Raw genomic sequence first — 22640 nt, forward strand, 5'->3', positions numbered from 1 at the left:
TTTTTTCTTCTTGTTTATGTGGTGCTGAGGAATCGAACCCAGGGCCTCATGCATGCAAGGCAAGCGCTCTACCACTGAGCCACCTTCCCAGCCCTTTTAAAGTTTCATTTTTTTGTTTGTATGCTTTGTATATTTGTGGTACCAGGGATTCAACTCATGGCCTTATATTTGTGAGGTAACCTCCCTGCCACTTGAGGCCTAGTTTTTTTGCTTTTACTGTAGTTTCTTTTTCAGATAGTGTCTGTCTCACACTATCTTTGCCTAACCTGTTTTTGTTTTGTTTTGTTTTGTTTGGTCGGTCGTGGGAGTTTGAACTCTGGGCTTGGGCCCCCGTCCCTACACTCTTCAGCTCAAAGTGAGCTCTCTACTGCTTGAGCCACAGCGCCACTTCTGGTTTTCTAGTGGCTTATTTGAGATAAGAGTCTCAGGACTTTCCTGCCCGGGCTGGCTTTGAACCGAGATCCTCAGATCTCAGTCTCCTGAGTAGCTAGGATTACAGATGTGAGCTACCAGCGCCTGCTCCTGGTCTGGTTTTGAACATAGATCCATCTGTCTCTGCCTCCTGAATAGCTTGGATTACAAGTGTGTGCCACTTTGCCTGGCTGTGGTTGTAGATTATAATAAGTTTGCTGGTTTATTCTTTATTTTCAGGTATTATAATCTCAGCCTCTCTCTAATGTTCATATGCTATAACATGGATTCTCTGAAGCAGGAGCATGCTGCCCGTTTTTTTTTTTTTCTTTTGTGTATGTGTGCTAACAGTCTTAGGGCTTAAAATCAGGACTTTATGGCTTCACTTTTTATTCAAGGCTGATACTCATTTAAGCCATACCTCCACTTAAAGTTTTTTCCTGGTTAATCAGAAAGTCTCAAGGACTTTTCTGCCTGGGCTGGCATTGAACTGTAATCCTCAGATCTCCTGAATAGCTACTATGACAATTGTGATCCACCATTGCCTAGCCCCATCCAGCTGCTTTGTTCCCAGTGGCCTCAGGCATCTTGAGTGTGCCAAATCTTGTCAGCACTCTGAGTCAGTTTAATCAAAAGCTATATCCTTCATTGCTTTAAGCATATTCATGCAAATATCTGTACAGTACAAAAGGTTTTATTATGAACATAATATGATCTCTCAGATCTCCAGTGAGTCTTAGGATCAGGGTTTTGTTGAAACTCACACTCAGAATGGCTGCTACTTTATTTTTATTTTTTAATTTTAATTTTTTGTGAAGATACTGTACAGAGGGGTTACAATTACATGGGCAAGGTAATGAGTACATTTCTTATCAAACATTGCAGCCTCCTCCTTTGTTTATCCTTCACATCCCTTCCCAGCCTTCCCCCGCCCCCCACCCAATCCACCTCCCACCTCCCCCCACCCCCCACACCAAAGTTGTAAAGTTCATTTTCGACATGACAACTTGTACTTCTCATAGTTGCAACGGGTCCAGCTGCTACTTTATTGAATTGAGGAAATTCCATGTCTCAGTGTTTTTAATAAAAAATGATGAATGGGGGCTGGGAATGTGGCTTAGTGGTAGAGTGCTTGCCTTGCATGCATGAAGCCCTGGGTTTGATTCCTCAGTACCACATACACAGAAAAAATGAGAAGTGGCACTACGGCTCAAGTGGTATAGTGCTTGCCTTGAGCAAAAGAAGCTCAAGAACAGTGTCCAGGCCCAGAGTTCAAACCCCAGGACTGGCAAAAATAAAATATGAATGAACTGGGTACCAGTGGTTCAGGCATTTCCATAACCTCAGTGATGGTTATTAATGTCCTCTCTAGCCAGGTGCTGGTGGCTCACACTTATAAATCCTAGCTACTCAGGAGGCTGAGAACTGAGGATTGTGGTTCACAGCCAGCCTAGGCAGGAAAGTCTAGGAGACACATCTCCAGTTAACCACCAGAAAACCTGAAGTGAAGCTGTGGCTCAAAGTGGTAAAGCACTAGCCTTGAGTGAAAGGGACAGCACCTAGGCCCTAGGTTCAAGCCCCTTGCTTCCACCCTCCAAAAATAATTCTCTCTACTTTCTGTTTTGAAATGGTTGTCAGCCATAATTCTCACGCAATGCTATATAGAACATTAGAAATTATTCCTCCTATCCAGCTGTCCTCACTCTACTCTCCTAGGATTTAGTAACTGTTATTCGATACCAATGAGGTCAAGTTTTTAGCTTGACTATGTAAGTGAAAATGTGGGATGTTTCTTCCTCAGCCTGACTTATTTCACTAAACATAATGTCCTCCAGTTTCAGCTATCTGTGTTGCTGTGAATGACAGCATTTAATTTTATTGCCTAAATAATATTGCAGTGTGTACCGAGTCTTCATTTTCTTTTGTGTTGGTTTGTTTTTATAGTGCTGGACATTGAACACAAAGACTCTGGGTAAATTATTCTGAGCCAAGTCCCATTCTCTACCTCATGTTTTGGAGGTACATAGGATACTAAGGACCTTATATTTGCTAGCCAGGAACTATGTCATTTGAGCCATGTCTCTGTCCCTTTTTTTGTGTTGGCCCTGGGGCTTGAACTTAGGGCCTGGGCACTGTCCCTGAGCATTTGTGCTCAAGGTTCTTTGAGATACAGTGCCATTTTTGGGTATTTATTTATTTTTGTCAGTTGTGGGGCTTGAACACAGGGCCTGGATACTGTCCCTGAGCTCTTTCACTCAAGCCAGAGCTCTGCCACTTTGAACCCCAGCACCATTTTTGGTTTCTTTTGAGTAGCTAATTGGAGATGAGTCCCATGGTTTATTTTCTGCCCAGGCTGGCTTCGAACTGCCATCCTCATAGCTAAGATGACAGGTGACTTCTACTATACCCAGCATATTTGTTGATATTTTATCTCACTTTTTGCCTGCCTGTGCTGGCCTTTCAACATTTTTTTGATCTCCCAGATAGTTGGTTGGGATTATAGGTGTGAGCCATGGTGCTTCCCATATTTTCTTTATCCAGTCATCCATGGATGGGTTCCTAGGTTGATTCCATCTTGGCTCTTGTGAAAAGTGCTGCAATGAACAGGAAAATGCAATATCACTTTGATATTTTATTTCCCTTGGGGTGGTGCATTCTTTCATCAGGAACAGAAGGTACATGTTGGTAGTTTGCTTTTATGGCACAATCAGCTATTGACAGATGGCTGGATTTTTATTAGAGATCGTCAAATGGTGATGTTCTAATTGTATCATTCCCTCCTGATTAGCATATATTGTTCAAAATAAGGGATTTAGTTATGATGCTCTTATATATACATTCAGTGTTCTTTGATTATACATACCCTGATCACCTTCACTTGGCTCTCGTTGGTTTCCCATTCTTCCTTTTCTACTTTTATGTTTTTAAAAAAGTCTAGATTCTCCATGTATCTCATTCCCTCTTTATTGGCTAACATAGTTAAAATATATAGATATTTGTTATCTAGTGTTCATATTAATGAATTTAGTTTTCAGAATAATGAATTGATTCATTATAGTGTCCTCTGGTTCTGACTGGTTATGGTTTAAGGGTTGGTTTTGTCCTTATGAACTAATGTATTTAAATGTGTATGCTATGTTTCCATCAATTTTAAAGTTGATAAAACTTATTCTATTACAATTATCTTTTAGGATTGGAAATGGATAGATTATTTTTTTCTGTTTTCTTCTAGCTTGCATTTATGCCGGCTTCTCAGTGAAAATAAAAGCCATGACAGTTCTACTTACAGAGGTATGATATTTAAAAGTATTCATAGCTACTTCTGGCTTGATTAAACATAATAATTCCTTATTCATTAAGTATGGGAACCAAAGGTAGGAGTTCACATTATATACAGTATGTATATAAGTGGATTAGAGTTGAAATTAAAATTATCAAAAGACTATGTATCTTGTATATATACTGATGTTATTTGACCTGTATTTTAGTCATATGCTGTTTCCAGACTTTTGTATATTTAGTTCAAGCTCAGTTGTAGCTGTACCAAGCATAAAATGAAAGAGAAAGCCAGCATGGAAAGAAAAAGAGTTTTGGTCTCGTTTGTATCAGAAAATTTCCACAGACTGAGTTTGGTGTTTTTACTAAAGCTAGTTATGTTCAGGTGGTGTCTGGGGATCTTGTTAAAGGCAGTTGTCATAGAAAACATTAAGAGCAAAGAAGTTGTTTACAGCATAGCACAAAATGGATTTGCTAAGTTAAATGCTATATAATTAAACAGGGTATTTGTTTTAGATTTAAAAGATTTTGCTGTTTAATATTTATTAATTGAAAGTTAGGCATGTGGATTTGGCAGAAGAGGGGCAAAATACAAGCACTTGTGTATAGCAAGTTTAAAATACTTTCTTTTTTTTTTGTTGTTGGTTCTGGGGCTTGAATTCTGGGCCTGGCACTGTCCTTGAGCTTTTTTTCTCTAAGGCTAGTCCTCTGCAGCTTGAGTTATAGCTCCACTTTTGGCTTTTTGTTGGGTTTTTCAAGATAAGAATTTGAAAGACTTCTACTTGGGCTAGCTTCAAACCTTGATCCTCAGATTTCAGCCTACTGAGTAGCTAGATTATAGGTGTGAGCCACTAGCACTGGCTTTAAAGTATTTTCATATATACCCTTAAATATTTTTTTATTGTTATTGTAAAGGTGATGTACAGAGGAGTTACAGTTACATAAGTCAGGAAAAGAGTACATTTTTTTTGGACAAATGTCATCCCTTCCCTTGCTATCTCCCAGGTTTTCCTTTTATCCCCACTCACAAGTTGTTTTGTTTTGTTTTGGTACGGTCGTGGGGCCTGAACTCTGGGCCTGGGCGCTGTCCCTCAGCTCTTCAGCTCAAGGCTAGCGCTCTACCACTTGAGCCACAGTGCCACTTCCGGCTTTTTTTTTCTGCTCATGTGGTAGTGAGGAATCGAACCCAGGGCCTCAGGTATGCAAGGCAAGCACTCTACCACTGAGCCAACTTCCCAGCCCACTCACAAGTTGTATAGTTAATTTTCAACATACTGTTTAGTGAGAACTGCTGCTGCATTTTATATGTACCTTTTAGTGAGGACAAAACCCATGTTTTTTCTAGTCAGTATTTTATTTGAACCTAGAAATCAATATATATAATTGATTAGTTATTTAGATTATACCTTTCTGACTGGAAGATTAAGAACAGAATGTTTTTCTATAAAACAGTTTATTTTATTCTATCATTAAATATTGCCTTGATGGGAGGAAGATACTTTTTATAGAACATTTGGTTGTAGGAAATAATTTTTAGATATTTGATTGAATACGATCCTTTTTTAAGTTGATCATAGCGCTTGAGTACAAAGGCCTAAGCACTGTCTCTGAGCTTTTATTGCTGAAGGCTAACACTCTTATTACTTTGAGCCACAGCTCCACTTCCAGGTTTCTGGTGGTTAAGTAGAGATAGTCTTACAACAGACTTTTCTGCCTCAGTTGTGATCTTCAGATCTCCGCCTTTTGAGTAGCTAGGATTACAGGCAGGAGCTAGCAGTGCCCATCTAAAGTTCTTTTTTGGCCAGTCCTGGGGCTTGAACTCAGTTCCTGGGCATTGTCCCTGAGCTTCTTTTGTTCTACCACTTGAACCACAGTGCCACTTTTGGCTTTTTCTGTTTTTGTGGTACTGAGGAATTGAACCCAGGGCTTCATGTATGCTAGGGAAGCACTCTACCACTAAGCCACATTCCTAGCCATAAGGTCCTTTTTTTAAAAAAGACTTAATGTCCCTTGCATGTGACCCTTCAAATTATTAACCTTTATTTTATTTTCAAGATTGTACAATTTGGTGGAGGATATGATATATAGCTCAATGGTAGAAAATTTAGCTATGAACTCTTAGGCTCAAGCCTCAGCACTGCAAACAAAAATACTGTATAATCACTCATAAAAAATTGTGATTTACCACTTGAACATGCCTCAAGTTCCAGCTTTTTGCTAGTTAACGTGTCTCAGATTTGTCTCAGTCCTCACATCTCAGCCTCCTTAGCCACCAGTGTCTGGACCTAGGTGCTGTCCTTCAGCTCTTTAGCTCAAGACTAACATTCTACCACTTGAGCCCCAGTGCCACTTCCTGTTTTCTGGTGGTTAATTAGAGATAAGAGTCACATGGACTTTCCTGCAGGAGCTGGCTTTAAACTGTGGTCCTCAGATCTCAGCCTCCTGAGTAGCTAGGATTACATGTGTGAGCCTTTTTAAAAGGCTTAGAACAAATGTCTTGTAAAAAAAATCCTGAATAAGATTTTATTTTTTAAGCAATAAATGAACCTGGAATCCCTCAAAGTTTAAAGGCTATAGTGAGGGGTTGGGAAAGTGACTTAGTGGTAGAGTGCTTGCCTAGCATGCCTGAAGCCCTGGGTTTGATTCCTCAGTACCATATATACAGAAAAAGCTCGAAGTGGTGCTGTGGCTCAAGTGGTAGAGTGCTAGCCTTGAGCAAAAGAAGCTCAGGGACAATGCCTAGTCCCAGAGTTCAAGCCCCAGGATTGGCAAAAAAAGAAGGCTATAATGAATCTATTACATAATAAGAACTTGTTTGGAGAACATGTTCAAGAAACACATGTGCCCCTGGGCTCCTGTAGCTACTCAAGAGGCTGAGATCTGACGATTGCTGTTCAAAGCCAGCCCATGTAGGAAAGTCTGAGACTGTTATCTCCAATAACTTACCAAAAAAAAAGCCAGAAGTGGAGTTGTGGCTCAAGTGGTAGAGTACAAGCCTTTAGCAAAATAAGCTCAGGGACAGTGCCTAGCCCTGAGTTCAAGCCCCAGGACTGGAAAAAAAAGGAAACACATGTGCCTTTAAAAGGTCTTGAAAGATTTTTCACCATGAACTGTGGACTGTTACCATTCCCAAACACTTTACCCACTAACACTAACATATCTGACTGTATATTACCATGATGACTATAGAGATTGATGTATGTTGATATGGTGTAAGTAAAAAAATATGACAGTATAAAATAATCCTTCATGAAACAATTAGCAGTGAATGTGGAAGTGTATGCCTATAATTCCAGAACTGGGGAGTTGGAGTCAACAGGATTGAGACTTGAAGGCCAGCCTGGATTATATAATGAGAGTCTGTATGAAATAACAAAAACAAGCCTGGTGCCAGTGGCTCACACCTGTATTCCTAATTGTTGCACAAAGCCCGCCCAGCCTAGGCAGGAAAAAGTCTGTGAGACTCTTATCTTCAATTAACCACCAGAGAACCAGAAGTGGGGCTGTGCCTCAAAGTGGTAGGGCGCTAACTAGCCTTAAGCTGAACAGCTCAGGGACAGTGACCATGCCCAGATATCAAGCCTCACAATTGCCCCCCCCAATAAAAAACACCAAAAAAGAACAACAACAAAACAGAAACTACCCATTTGGATACTAAATGCATTTTCTTTTTTTTTTTTTTAATTGTGAAAATACCGTACAGAGGGGTTACAATTACATGGGCAAGGTAATGAGTACATTTCTTATCAAGCATTGTTGCCTCCTCCTTTGTTTCTCATTCCCATCCTTTCCCATCTCCCACCCCCCTAAATGTATTTTCTTTTTCATCCCCATGCTTTAAATTATTTTAAAACTTTTTTCATTTAAACCTTAGTCTTGTTTGATTAAAATCCTACATGGATATAAGAGAATGGCTTAAGTATATAATACAGTGTTACTGCTCATTAGCTTTAACTTGGATTGTAGATCTTTAGTAACTAGTGGATTATTGTGATTGTTTTGGTTCACATATGAAACCACAAGTATTTATGATTGTGGTCTCATTGAATTGTCACTATTCCCTTTTTTTTAATCTGAGTGTTTTTTTAACACACGCATGCACACACGCGCACACACACACGCACACACACACACACACACACACACACACTTTCTCTAGTAGTCCAGTTATGGTGTGAAGGCCCAAGTTTGGTCCATGAAGAAAACTGACTTAATGCTATTTATTTATTTTTGTGTGTGTGTGTCCTAGGGCTTGAACTCAGGGCTGGGCTGCTGTCCTTGAGCATTGTTGCTCAAAGCTAGCACTTTACCACTTGAGCCACAGCTCCACTTCTGGACTTTTTGGTGCTTAATTGCAGACTACAGTCTTATGGACTTTCTTTCCCAGCCTGACTTTGAACCATGATCCTCAAATCTCAGCCTCCTGAGTAGCTAGGATTACAGGAATGAGCCACCTGATCCCACTTGAATGCTATTTCTTCCTCAGAAGCACCTTTGGAATTGAAGTATGGGCAGTTGTTTGTCCTGATCTTTCTTTCTGTCTTTCCATTGAATTAATTCAATTTTAGGAAGGCAATTTGCCTTGTATACAGCATGTGTTTTAGAAGTTACCCCTGCCTCTTACCCATATAACAACATTGTGATTATGACTGTTAAATATAGTGACATTAGACAGAACCAGGATCTGGTCTGTTCAATTTTTAAACCTCACAGAGTACTTTTAGGAATTTCTAGAAGCCATTTTAGTGGCTATACATTTTTTTTTTTTGTTGGTTGTGGGGCTTGAACTCTGGGACTAGGTTTGTTCCTGAGTGTTTCAGCTCTAGGCTAGTGCTCTACTACTTGAGCCACAGCTCCACTTCTGGCCTTTTTGGTGCTTAATTGCAGACAACAGTCTCATGGACTTGTTTCCTGGGCTGACTTCGAACCGTGATCCTCAGCTCTCAGCCTTCTGAGTAGCTAGGATTACAGGTGTGAGCCACTGGCACAGGGCTACTTTTTTGTGTCTTTGAGAAAGGGTCTTGGTCTGTGGCCTAGGGTGGCGTCCAGTTTGATCCCTTCCTACCTCAGCATCCTAGTTTTTGGATTAACAGGGATGTGAATTAGGTTTTCTGTTTTTATTTCTGATGTTTATAAAAATTCTGAGAAATAGGAAAGATAGAGATCATTTTCCAGAAATCAATGCCTTTTGTGTTTAAGAGACTGTCCTGAAACTATGTTTTATTTTATATTCGACAGATTTTCAGCAAGCCTTGTATGAGTTATCATATCATGTGATTAAAGGAAATTTAAAGCATGAACAAGCATCTAATGTTCTTACTGATATTAGTGTAAGTATAAACAAATTTATTTAAAACTTAATTTTTTTGTGTCTCTGATACAAAGATCCTTGATGTGTAACTTAATGTTTTATTTTATTCAAAATTATTGTAGTGTTTAACATAAAGTTGGTAAGTCATTTTTTTTCTAGACATGTATAGATATTTATCAGGTTGTAAGTAAAGCAAAAATGATAAATAAGCAAGTTGAGGAGAGGAAAAAACGTTCACTTTAATGAAGTAAGGCATTCTTAATTAAAAATGCTTTTCTAAAGCTGAGCACTGGTGGCTCAGGCCTGCAATCCTTGCTACTCAGGAGGCTGAGATCTGTCTGAGGAATAGTGGTTCAAAGCCAGCCCAGGCAGAAAAGTTCACGAGACTCTTATCTCCAATAAACTATTCAGAAAAAGCTAGAAGTGGCACTGTGGCTCAAGTGGTAGAACGCTAACCTTAAACACAAAGAGGCTCAGGGACAGCGCCCAGGCCTTGAGTTCAAGCCCCAAGTCTGGCAGAAAAAATAAAAGCTTCTTTAAAAATAGTTAAAATATTTTTCTTCAAATATAATATGATGAAGCTTTTTAAACAATTATGATTACAATTCAGGATTTTTATAATTGATACATAAGTTGTATTGTGCTCACATTGATCTAAAATTTTTCCTAATTTTTTGTCTGCTTACTCTGTTTTAGAAACCATTAAATTTTTAAACCTGTAGGTGGTTAATATTGCAGCATTTAATTTAGATTCAAATTTAGATTCAGATTAAATACTTTGTGGTGGTTGGTATTTGAGCTGTTAAATTGTAAGAGTGTATATTATAAACCAGAAGTTAAAGCATGGAGTTTTACAAGTGGTGTGCTATTCTAGTATTATTCTTAGGTTGTTTTTTACACTTATATAAATAATTTTATTTGTTTACTTGAGAACATTTTTTTTTATAATAACAAGTATTAAGTTGGGATCTGTAGGTTCTTGATCTCTATATGAATTTCCCTTGTGTGCTTTAAATTTCTCTGTCCTTTTCCTTTTTTAGGGGTAGGATATTTCCTTTATATGATTTTTAAAAATACATTGCTATTTCAATGCATTTTAAGTACTTCTACTTAAGGAAATTCTAGGTTTAGCTGTTGTGACTCCTCTACTCCTAATTGAGGTATGTTTGAGTGGTAGATCTTCTGCTGATAAAATAAGCAGCATTGTTAATGGTGAAGTGATTTATTTCTTAAGAATCTTAGATTTCGGAGCTGGGAAGGTGGCTCAGGGTAGAGCACTTGCCTTGCATGCATGAGGCCCTAGGTTTGATTCCTTAGCACCACATAAGCAAAAAGAAAAAAGCCGGAAGTGGCGCTGTGGCTCAAGTGGTAGAGCGCTAGCCTTGAGCTGAAGAGCTGAGGGACAGCGCCCAGGCCCAGAGTTCAGGCCCCACGACCGGACCCAAAAAAAAAAAAAAAAGAATCTTAGATTTCATGTTTATAAACTCTTGTATTGCTTTATTTCTCCTTCCCCCTCCTCCTCTTTCTTTTCTTCTCTGCCAGTCTAGGGCTTTGGACTTTTTGACACAAGGCTAGCATGCTACCACTTTAGCCACAGCTCAACTCTGGCTTTTTAGTAGTTAACTGGAGATGAGTGCCACAGACTTTACTTCCTGGGCTGCTTTCGAACTGTGATTCTCAGATATTAGCCTCCAGAGTAGCTAGGATTATAGGCATGAGCCACTCTGGTGCCTGTCTTATTTTTTTTCTTTTCTTTTTTTTGGGGGGGGGCAGTTGTGGGGCCTGAACTCTGGGCCTGGGTGCTGTCCCTCAGCTCTTCAGCTCAAGGCTAGCACTCTACCACTTGAGCCAAAACGCCACTTCCGGCTTTTTTCTTTTTGTTTATGTGGTGCTGAGGAATCGAACCCAGGGCCTCAGGCATGCAAGGCAAGCGCTCTACCACTGAGCCACTTTCCCAGCCCCTTATTTTTTTTCTTAAAAGCCAAAAAGGATGGAATGAATGTATGTGTGTGTATGTATGTGTATGTGTATGTGTATGTGTGTAGCTGTACAAAGGGATTTCAATCACTTTGTCAGTTGGTGGGTGCAATGTGTATTGATCAGAATCTTCCCTTCCATCATTTTCCCCAATCTCTCCCAAACCCTCTCATCTGTTCAGTATTTCTGGTCTTCCAAGTGTAGCCTGAGTACTTGGATTTAAGTAAATACATCCAAAGGTGTTTTTTTTTTTGTCAATTGTGGGACCTGAACTCTGGGTCTGGGCTGTCCCTCAGCTCTTCAGCTCAAGGTGAGCGCTCTACCACTTGAGTCACAGTGCCACTTCTGGCTTTTTCTTTTTGCTTATATAGTGCTGAGGAATCGAACCCAGGGCCTCAGGCTTGCAAGGCAAGTGCTCTACCACTGAGTCACCTTCCCAGCCCCACTTCTGGCTTTTTCTGCTTATGTTGTGCTGAGGAATTGAAACCAGGGCCTCATGCATGCAAGGCAAGCACTCTACCACTTAGCCACATTCTCAGGCCCCATCCAAAGTTCTTACCCTTGAGAAACTTAAGGCTAAAATCATAGTAATTTGTAGTGGATTTATGAATTCTAATTTTAAATATTTTTCTATTTAATGAAAATAGGTAGTTCAAATGAGCTTTATACAGTTTAGCAGATTTTCTTTTTTTTGAGCAAATTTTCTTTGTCCTAGCTTTCTCATAATAATACACTCTGTGTAATATGTTAGCCACATAAGTGTATTTTATATGTATCATTGTAATGGCTATTTTTAAAATTTCTTATAGTCTCTGAAAATCTATGAATTTTAGGGTTGCTATAGTTTTACCAAACTAAAATGACATTAATTGAATTATGATCCTTATTAATAGAAAATGGTTCTAAAATTGAGCATCAGAGTGGGAAGTCAGAAGATAAACGTAGAATAATTCTGATGTTCTCATCCAGAAACAGGATTTGGGCTACATTCCTCCAAAGGCTATAAACTAGAGTGAATAGGGAAAATATGGGTTTTGGTAATTTTTTTTTTTGTCCGGTGGTGGGGCCTGAACTCTGGGCCTGGGCGCGCTGTCCCTCAGCTCTTCAGCTCAAGGCTAGTGCTCTACCACTTGAGCCACAGCGCCACTTCTGGCTTTTTATTTCCTGCTTATGTGGTGCTGAGGAATCGATCCCAGGGCCTCATGCATGCAAGGCACTCTACCACTCTACCACTCTACCACTGAGCCACCTTCCCAGCCCAGATTTTGGTAATTTTTATTTTCAGAGAATCTTGCATTGTAGAACAAATAGCTGTTGTATATTTTTTAGATTTTTGGTCTTCGGATGCCATTATGATTTTTATGTAGCTCAAGTGTTGACTTAGCATTTGAATACGTGAATAAAATGTATCATTTTAATGGCTATTGGTGGGTCACACCTATAATCCTAGCTATTGAAGCCAGCCCAGTCAGGAATGTCTGGAAGAGTTTTTTTTTTTTCTTTTTGGTTGGTCATGGGGCTTGAACTCTGGGCCTGGATGTTGTCCCTGAGCTCTTCAGCTCAAGGTGAACACTCTACCACTTGAGCCACAGCACCACTTCCAGCTTTTTCTGTTTATGTGGTGCTGAGGAATTGAACCCAAGTCTTCATGTATGCAAGGCAAGCACTCTACCACTGAGCCACCTTCCTAGCCCTCTGGGAGACTTATCTCCAGTAAACTACCCAAAGTCAGAAGCTATAGCTCAACTAGTTGTACACTAACCTTGAGCAAAAAAGCTCAGGGACAGTATCCAGGCCCTGAATTCAAGCCACAGGACTGGCACAAAAAGAAAAACAAACAAATGTAACATTTTTGACAGTCTGGGTTTAGGTAGTTGTGAGGTATTCTGAATTCCAGTGCTTTCCTTGGTGCTTTCATGAGATTCTTTTATCAATTATTTTATGGCAAACTTTATTTTGATCATTCTAAATCATTTTATCTTTTATATTAAACATAATTTGAAGATGTTGGGGTTTTTGTTAGCTTATAAGCATGAAGTATGTTATTGTGAAGTTATAATGCTTAATGTGTGCTATTATTAACTATAAATAAATATATCTTTAAAATTAGGAATTTCGCGAGGATATGCCCTCCATTCTTGCTGATGTATTCTGCATATTAGGTAGGTATTAAACCTTTATTTTACCTGTAATATACTGCTTTTTAAAAATTAACAGTAATGTTTTATTTCAGGCTGGAGGCATGGCTCAAGGTACAGTGCTTACTTGACCCGGAATTCAAATTTAAGTACTACAAATTTTTTTTAAATAAATATTTTACACGTATGCATTTGTTTCTGTAAATCTAGAGAAATCTTTTACTTTGTAATCATTTTTAAAATTGTTTTTAGATATAATGCAAATTTTTGAGCATTTAGCAATATTTATATAAATTTGAGCGAAAATAACTCATTGTAAGCAAAAACAGCTAAGTTCTCTGACATTAACTATGAATTTACTAACCAAATAATGTCATTCAATTCAGTTTCCAAAGAGTGATATTAGAGTTTCATACTTACGTCACTCTGATTTTGCTGTTGTGCTTGTTTGATTCTTCTTAATTTTAGAAAGACCAAGAAGAGCCAAAGTAACAAAGTATTTGTGTTTGCCTGGGTGCTGGTGGCTCATTCTTCTAATCCTAAATGCTTAGGAGGCTGAGATCTGAGGAACATAGTTCAAAGTTAGCGTAGGCAGGAAAGTCCATGAGACTTTTATCTCTAGTTAACTACTAAAAAGCCAAGTGGAGTAGTGGCTCAAGATGTAGAGCACTGACCTTGAGCAAAAACAATAAAAAATCCTCAGACAAAGCGCCCAGAGTATCGGCACCAAAAAAATATACTTGGGTTTTGAGAATTAGAAACTAGCTTTGGGGATAATGTCTTTTCTATTTGTCCAGAAAAATAAGAACTCATGCACAATAAAAATACTTGTGTGACTTAGAACAAAGGTAATATCCCTTCATGGGAAGCATGGATTAAAAAATAATGTCTATAATAATTTCTTTAATTTTAGATCCTGATTAAGAGAACGTTGTTTATAGTTTTCCCATTGGTTTTGTGCTTTCTGTAATTTTTTTCTTTCTATAATACTGAGTCTAGGAGAAATCATTACTTGGCATTTAATACTTAAAGTAAGATATTCTCTCAGTTTGTCAAGCTAAAATGAATGATTTTAGTTCATCATTCTTAATTCCTAGAATTAGATAAATACTTAGATGTTACTGAGATTGCAAAATTTGATCTAAACACTTATAAATGTCAGTGTGTGATACTTCATAAGGTTTCAGATTTCAGAATACTGATGATGTTGAGAGCAGTTCAAAATATATGTGAACTGTGAGTGCTAGATGTGAAGTACAGGTTCTTGATGAACTATCCATATGTCCTTGATCATCTGTCTCATATTCATTGGCATAATTATTAGTAGTGCCCTGTTTCTTCTTCTTTTTTTTTTGTTGGTCCTGGGGCTTGAACTCTCGACCTGGAACTGTCTCTGAGCTTCTTTTGCTCAAGATGAGCTCTCTACCACAGCGCCACTTCCAGCATTTTTTGAGTAGTTTATTGGAGGTAAGAGTCTCACAGACTTTCCTCCCTGGGCTTCCTGCCTGCAGGAACTGCAGTCCTCAGATCTCAGTCCCCTAAGTAACTAGGATTACAGGTATGAGCCACCGGTGCCCGGCTGTAGTAGTGCCCTTTTTTATTCTTGAATCTGTTCTCCTTTGGATGATAAATTATATGTTTATGCTATCAAATTGATTGTTTTATGCTAAACAAAACACCTTTTAAACTTAATTTTTGAAGCTAGCACTAAAGATAGGTTATTTTACAATGAAATATGAAACAAGTTTCAGTTAAAATTTTTTGTGCAATACATTTTTAAGACTGAGACTGATTTTATGTAGCTAAGATTTATGAAAGCTCTTATTCCTTAGTAGTTTAGAATTACATTTGATTTTGTGAAAAGCCCTCAATTTTATTAATCCTTAATAGTTTTAGAATTATCTTTGACTAGTCATCAGTTGTTAATCTATTTGTTCTAGTAATTTTTTTATCCATTTATATGTTAGGATGTAGTTTCCTTTCATAGTTATGTACTCATATGAATTAATGTTATACATCTTTACTTTTTACTAGTAACATGAATTCTTGAATGTGATACTTGGTTATTCTTTGGAAATTTAGTCGATCTAGTCAATTTTTGCTCCATCATGCTGTTTTTCTATTATGTTGTTAAAAGAAAAATTAGTGCTATATCTCTTTCCAAGTTAACATAACTTAAAAAAGGGACTTCTGAAAAAAAGAACAAAAAGTGGAAAAAGGGGGAAAAAGACATGTAGTGTGAGGGAGAATGAGTATTTTAACTTGAAAAGGGAATTCTGAAGAGTTGATGTTCATAGGACCTCTAAGGTGGTGTTATGTATTTGATACTGATGACAAGTGTTGAACAAATTGGGATTTTTCACTAAAATAATTGGGGAACTTAAAACTTAGCACGGTAAAGGAGTCAGGGATAAGTGAGTTTATCTGAATGGTCTTATGAACTAGAACAGAAAGCACAAAGAAAATAGGGAAAGCACAATGAAGATAACAAAGTATTATATTGCTGTTTGGGAAAGCTCAGCTAAGAAATTTATGAAGGCCTATTATGCATTTGCTCACATGGTGAGAAGCTAAGATAATACCTTATTTAGGTCAGGTGGCTAATAAGAGATCAGAGGATGAATCTTCTCTTAGGTATTCTAATCTTAGGGACCTTGAGTGTGGATCTTAGGAACTTTTGGGCCCTGGAGGATGAATAGGTATTGGTTAAGTGAACAAGCCCACTTTGCTCTCAACTTCTTAATGTTAGTGTCCTTGAATTTATAGGCGGCAGAGGGCCTAGAAGACCAGATAATAACAACTGGGAGTTTCTGGAAAGACTTGATAAGATACCCATGAATTAAAAATCATAATGAGAAATTGAGATTGTACTGCAATTTATATCCTATAAATTACACTCTAAAATTTTCCTCCCTCTTTTTTTTTTGGGTCTTTGAATCCAGGGTCTCAAACATGCTAATCAGGGACTGATTGGGAAGGTGGCTCAGTGGCAGAGTGCTTGCCTTGTATGTATGAGGCCCTGGGTTCGATTCCTCAGCACCACACAAGCAGAAAAACCCAGAAGTGGCGCTGTGGCTCAAGTAGTAGAGTGCTAACCTTGAGCTGAAGAGCTGAGGGACAGTGCCCAGGCCCAGAGTTCAGGCCCTATGATTGACAAAAAAAAACAAAACAAACAAAAAACATGCTGGGCACTCAGCTACATGTCTTCCTCCTAAAATTTCCTTTACATACTTGTGCTAACTTTGGACTTAGCTACTGGGGTCAGATATGGGAAATGACAGTTGTCCAAGAAGGAAAGGTGGGGAAGGACTAGGAAATGTTTTTTGTTTTTTTATTTATTTATTTTATTTATTTTATTTTGGGGGGGTTGGGGTGGGGTCCAGTCGTGAGGCTTGAACTCTGAGCCTGGGTGCTGTCCCTCAGCTCTTCAGCTGTGACTTGAGTCACAGCGTCACTTCCAGCTTTTTTTTTTTTTTTTTTTGCTTCTGTGGTGCTGAGGCATCGATCCCAGGGCCTCATGCATGCAAGGCAAGCGCTCTACCACTGAGCCACCTTCCCAGCCCCTTTTGTCTTTTTAAACATTGCTTTTGTTGGATTGGGATGTAGCTCCATGGCAAAGCGCTTGCCTAGCAACGTCCTGGGTTCGAGCCCCATTACCAAAGAAGAAAAGACAAAAAAAAATAAAGTTAAAATATGCTTTTGTTAAGGAGTTGCACAAAGAGGATACAATACCATAAGTCAGGTATTAAGTACAGTTCTTCTGGGACAATATCATTCCTTCCTTTGCTTTCCCACATTTTCCCCTTCCTTGTCCTTGCTCACAGGTTGCATAGTTCATTTTGCATAGTGTATATTGGATACAGTGTCTGCATTTGTTCACTCTTACTTCCCCCATTCCTGTGTCCCCCTTAACCCTCCTAAAAGACAACATCAATAAAAATACCACCACTACCAAGAAAAATATGTTTCCTGGAATTTATTTTGGTAACTAAATCTTCAGATGTCCAGAGGAGTTACAGATATTTAGAAGAGTTACATCTTTGGGTTCCTTGCCTAAGTGCCAAAGTGTATCCTATCCCCCTTTAGTCTGATTATTTGGTTTTTTTTTTTATGTCAGTTGTGGGGCCTGAACTCTGGGCCTGGGTGCTGTCCCTCAGCTCTTCAGCTCAAGGCTAGCACTCTACCACTTGAGCCACAGCGCCACTTGTGGCGTTTTCTGCTTATGTGGTGCTAAGGAATTGAACCCAGGGCCTCATGCATGCAAGGCAAGCACTCTACCACTGAGCCACCTTCCCAGCCCCTAGTCTGATTATTTGTGTGTAACTGCATAAAGCCCAGTATGAGATATCATGTCCAGTTGTATTTTAAATTTAGTTTCCACATATGAGAGAAAACATGCGCTCTTTGTCACTCTGAGCTTGGCTTACCTCACTTAAATGTGATTTGTTCTAGGTCTATCCATTTCCCTGTGAATGACATAATATTATTCTTTCTGATGGTTGAGTAAAATTCTATTGTGAGGAAAATGTTTGAAGATAAATGTTTTGTTTGATGATAAATCTCCTCTTTTCATTTATGTTGTCAGTAGAAAGTAAATTGAAGCAAAGTGGTCGTAGGATGTCCATTATTTTGGAACCATTTAGAGGCCATTTTTCTTCACTAAATGTATGCCTTTTTATAGCATGCTCCTGTGCTACCAGCTTGCTTTTTGTTGTTGTTGGTTGTTGGGCCTGAACTCTGGGCCTGAGTGCTGTCCCTGAGCTCTTCAGCTCAAGGCTAGTGCTCTACCACTTGAGCCACATTGCTATTCCCTGGTTTTTCTGAGTAGTTTGTTGGAAGTAAGAGTCTCAGGGACTTTTCTGCCAGGTCTAGTATTGAACCAGTATCTTTATATCTCAGTCTCTAGAGTAGCTAGGATTACAGGCGTGAGCCTTGCTCTTAAAATTAGTTTTTTTTTTTTTTAACAGCTGTGGGGCTTGAACTCTGTGCCTGGGCACTGTCCCTGAACTCTTCAGCTCAAGGCTGAGCCACAGCACCACTTCCAGCCTTTTCTGTTTATATGGTACTGAGGAATTGAACCCAGGGCTTCATGCATGCAAGGAAAGCATTCTACCACTAAGCCACATTTCCAGCTCTTAAAATTAGTTTTTAGTTTTTGTTGGTCATGGGCTTGAACTCTGGGTATGTGTGCTGTCCCTGAGCTCTTCAGCTTAAGTCTAGCACTCTATCACTTGCACCACAGTACCACTTCCAGTTTTCTGAGTGGTTTATTGGAGATAAGAGTCTCAGGGACTTTCCTGCCCACGCTGGCTGTGAACCTTGATCCTCATATCTCAGCCTCCTGAGTAAGTAGCTAGGATTACAGGCCTGAGCCACTGGCTCCTGGCTTTTTCTACTAGAGTCTAGATAAATCATAATTTTCTCTTTTTTTTTTATTGTAGATATTGAGACAAATTGCTTAGAAGAAAAAAGCAAGAGAGACTATTTTACACAATTGGTATTAGCATGTTTGGTAAGTTTTAAAAACATTTTCCCTTTCTAAAATCTGAAGTTAAAATTACATGCTAATGGAGGATATTGACATTCACTTGATGTTATTATAAGATGAGATTTGGATTTTGAAACGATGTTTTGTAAATTAGTCATATCTCTATGAAATAAACAAGTTACCAAATTACTTAAGTGCTCTCTCTCTCTCTATACACACACACACATATACAACTTTTAGTGCTGTTATTAAGTTCCTAATAAATAATTAAAGGAAGTAAACATAGTTGTGGATAGCTTTTCAACTTATTTTTTTCCACAAGCCATTTTATTAAGTAGGAGGAAAGGAGTTAGTTTAAAAATAATAAATTAGAAAAACGAGGGAAGGACTAACAATGTTGGACAAAATATGTACTTTTTACCTTATGTATATAACTGTAACACCTCTGTACAATACCTTGAAAATAAAATTAAATTAAAAAAATAAACTACTGAATTTGTCATAGTCATTGATTTAGAAACCATTTCATGTTAATAAATTTAGAACAAAGAGAAAATACCAATACTGAGTCTTGGAAAAATGCTCTTGTCTTTACTATATTAGAGTTTGACTTATACACAAAACTATAGAAGGCTGAAAAGTGAACATATAAATGAATATAAGTGAAAATTCTATTGAGACATACTAAATTTAATGAGAATTTCACCTGTAGTTCTTGTCATTTGTAGGTGGTAATCACCATACATGTAATATTAAGTGAAGTTCCTGAAAGAGCTGTATATTATGTAGTTTGGTATTTTGTTAAATTGAAATTCTATGTTTTTAAGAATCATAAACATATATGTAAACATGTATATATATAAACATGGAGTAGGATTTTTGGAAAAATTCTTTTGAAAGTATACTTTCAATGCTAAAGGAGAAATGACTTAAATCTTTTTTATTAGTATTTAGTTTCAGACACAGTTCTAAAGGAACGTTTGGATCCAGATACATTGGAATCATTGGGGCTTATCAAACAATCACAGCAATTCAATCAAAAGTCAGTTAAAATCAAGACGAAGCTCTTGTAAGTATAGGTGGCTTATGTTGTAAATCAAGTAGCCAAATATTTTATTTCTCATTTTGAAGAATAGCCATTTCTAAGGACATTTTGAAGATTTTTTTTTTGTTTGCAGTTAGCAAAGGTTTTGTGTGTTTTTCTGCTTTTATTGAAATGGCAGTTGAATTTTAACAGTAAAATAATTTTCAAGTATGTTTATATATAAGGATTCATAATCAATGATAGAAATAGTGTGTTATTCCTTGGCATTTTTTTTCTTGTTACTGGTTTTCCTTCTTTAATTACATTGGGTTTGAAAAGATAATGCAAAGAGGTAAACTTTTAGGATTGTTTAAAACTTTTCAATGAGAAAAGTACACGGATCTGTGCAAGCTTGTTCATTGAAATTAATCTTATTCCCTTAATGGTATTTATCTGATTTCAGCTATAAACAGCAAAAATTCAATTTATTAAGAGAAGAGAATGAAGGTTATGCTAAGCTGATTGCTGAATTGGGACAAGATTTATCTGGAAATGTTACTAGTGATTTAATCTTAGAAAATATCAAGTCTTTAATTGGTAAGATATAACCTATATTTGTTTAAGATGTGTTACTAAGTAAACTTTTTAACTTACAGAATATCCATAAACACAAATTGAGTACATTGGACACATATAGTTTTCAGTTATGAAATAATTACGTGTCTTCCTTGTATTTTAGTATGTTACCAGTGACATTTGTGTGTTTATATCAGGTCCTGTTCTGTAATATTTCTGTCTTTTTAAGCATTTTTCATCATTTTATAATGGATAGAAAAATAAAAGTGAAAACTGTAATGAATGACTTGAACTCTTGAAACCTAGTGATGTTCTTTTGCACATTTTTGAGGTGGGGGGTGGGGTGTGGCAGTACTGGAGTTTAAACTCAGGACTTGCTGCTTGTTATTCAGGTACTCTACTGCTCATCTATGTCTCTATCCCTGAACTTGGATTTAAAAATTCCTTTACAAGGGATTTTGATATATAGCTTATATTATTTTAATTTTTATTACTTTATCTTTACAATTGCCTCTTAAAGTAAATGTAGCACAATGCTGCAAAAAGTATAACAGGAAAATGTTTAGAAGTTGCATTTCTGTAGCATTCTTTTTTGGGGGGGTCGGTTGTGGGGCTTGAAGTCTGGGCTTGGGTGCTGTCCCTCAGCTCTTCAGCTCAAGGCAAGTGCTCTACCCCTTGAGCCACAGCGCCACTTCCGGTTTTCTAGTGCCTTATTGGAGATAAGAGTCTCATGGACTTTACTGCTGGGACTGGTCTTGAACCACAATCCTCAGATCTCAGCCTCCTGAGTAGCTAGGATTACAGGCATGAGCCACCGGTGCCTGGCATGCATTTTTTTTTTTAAAGGAAATTTCATTGAGCATTTGGAGGAAGTCGTTACAGAAAAATAGAGTAAAGCTGGTGCTGGTGGTTCATGCCTGTAATTCTAGTTATTTAAGAGGTTGAGATTTAGGATTATGGTTCAAAGTCAGTCTGGACAGGAAAGTTTGAGACTCTTTATCTCTAATTATGCACCAAGAAGCTAAAAGTGGAGCTTTGGCTCAAGTGGTAAGAGTGCCAACCTTGAGCAAAAAAGCTAAAAGACAGTGCCCAGGCTTTGGATTCAAGCCCTAACACTGACATACACAAAAATAGAGTAATCTTGTTTTTCCAAAGGTGGAAGGAATCTCAGATATTATTGGTTAGTATTTTTTCTAATGTAAGGTAAACTTTACAGTACTGTGGCCTTAAGTTTTGAGACCTATGAGAGAACTCTTTATTTTCTTCCTTAGTGATTCCCTCTTAGGAGATCCTTGTCCTTATCGTCTCCCTTTCTTCCCTTTGTCTTTGTGGCAAAGTAAGAGCTGGTGGCCTAATCTTTATTTCCTTCCCTCTAATGCTTCACATAGGCACCCAAATAAAAACAGTATTTATTAGTCTTCCTTGTTCTTTGGTTCGACTTTTGGTAACTACAAGCATAAAAGGTAAGCTAATTTCTCAGTTTACATTTACCCTTTTCTTTGAAGTAACTCTAATCCTGGCAGCTGAGAAATAAGCCTGTATGGCTGCAGAACTCTTGATAACCTTAGTGGTATTGAAGCATTAAACAAAATCCTCCTGTAGAGGTTCCTTTCTTTTCAGTATATGCCTGTACATTTTACCTGCAGTAATTTTTTTAAAGTAGCTCAAGAAGGCTGACAAAACTGGTTTGCTATAGTTTTGTATTCCTGTATTTAGTAAGATAATATGAAAATCCTGTAGTATGTACAGTCTTTCATTCATCTGCTTTTAGTTTATTTCCTTTTTGGTTTAGTAGTATGTACAGTCCTTCATTTGCTTTTAGTTTATTTCCTTTTTTGTTTATATCTCTGTCTTTTTTGTTCTTATTAGTTTATTTATGTTATTTTGGGACTATTTTAGAGAAATTTCCTTGAAGGTATGCTTTTACTTAACTAACAAACTACTTTTCTTTAGCTTTTTTCCTATATAGATCAAGTAAGTTAGTGTTTCTGACAAACAATGTGAAAATCTCCACTGCAAGCTCATGGCATTTCCATGAGTGTAGACCATTCCTAACCTATTAGGCATGCTATGAAGCATGGTAGAGCAGATGCATTTAAACATTACCTTCTGTATCCTTCTCATGCTCCTTCTATCAGAACTCTCTATTGTTCCCTGGTTATTTTTCTTAGCACTTTACAGTATTTAATGTACAGTTGGCCTTCTGTGCGTCCGTGGAATGTATTTGTGGGGGAGGGAGAAAAATAATTTCTTTTGGGTTGGGTCGTGGGGCCTGAACTCTGGGCCTGGGCGCTATCCCTCTGCTCTTCAGCTCAAGGCCAGCGCTCTACCACTTGAGCCACAGCGCCACTTCTGGCTTTTTTCTTTTTGCTTATGTGGTGCTGAGGAATCGAACCCAGGGCCTCAGGCATGCAAGGCAAGTGCTATACCACTGAGCCA

The 22640-nt window shown here is 38.0% G+C and overlaps 1 protein-coding gene across 1 annotated transcript in view; it reads left to right on the plus strand.

Annotated features, from left to right (window-relative positions):
• The window catches only part of Thoc2 (THO complex 2), a 146066-nt gene that overhangs the window by 13003 nt on the left and 110423 nt on the right, over positions 1-22640 (plus strand). The window contains exons 2-7 of the mRNA XM_013018075.1: positions 3644-3702; positions 8926-9017; positions 13086-13137; positions 18555-18625; positions 19549-19670; positions 20089-20222. Of these exons, the coding sequence (XP_012873529.1) occupies positions 3644-3702; positions 8926-9017; positions 13086-13137; positions 18555-18625; positions 19549-19670; positions 20089-20222 (530 nt within the window). The remainder of the gene's footprint in view (positions 1-3643; positions 3703-8925; positions 9018-13085; positions 13138-18554; positions 18626-19548; positions 19671-20088; positions 20223-22640) is intronic.

This window comes from Dipodomys ordii, unplaced genomic scaffold, assembly GCF_000151885.1.
Source record: "Dipodomys ordii isolate 6190 unplaced genomic scaffold, Dord_2.0 Scaffold38, whole genome shotgun sequence".
Taxonomy (NCBI): Eukaryota; Metazoa; Chordata; class Mammalia; order Rodentia; family Heteromyidae; genus Dipodomys; species Dipodomys ordii.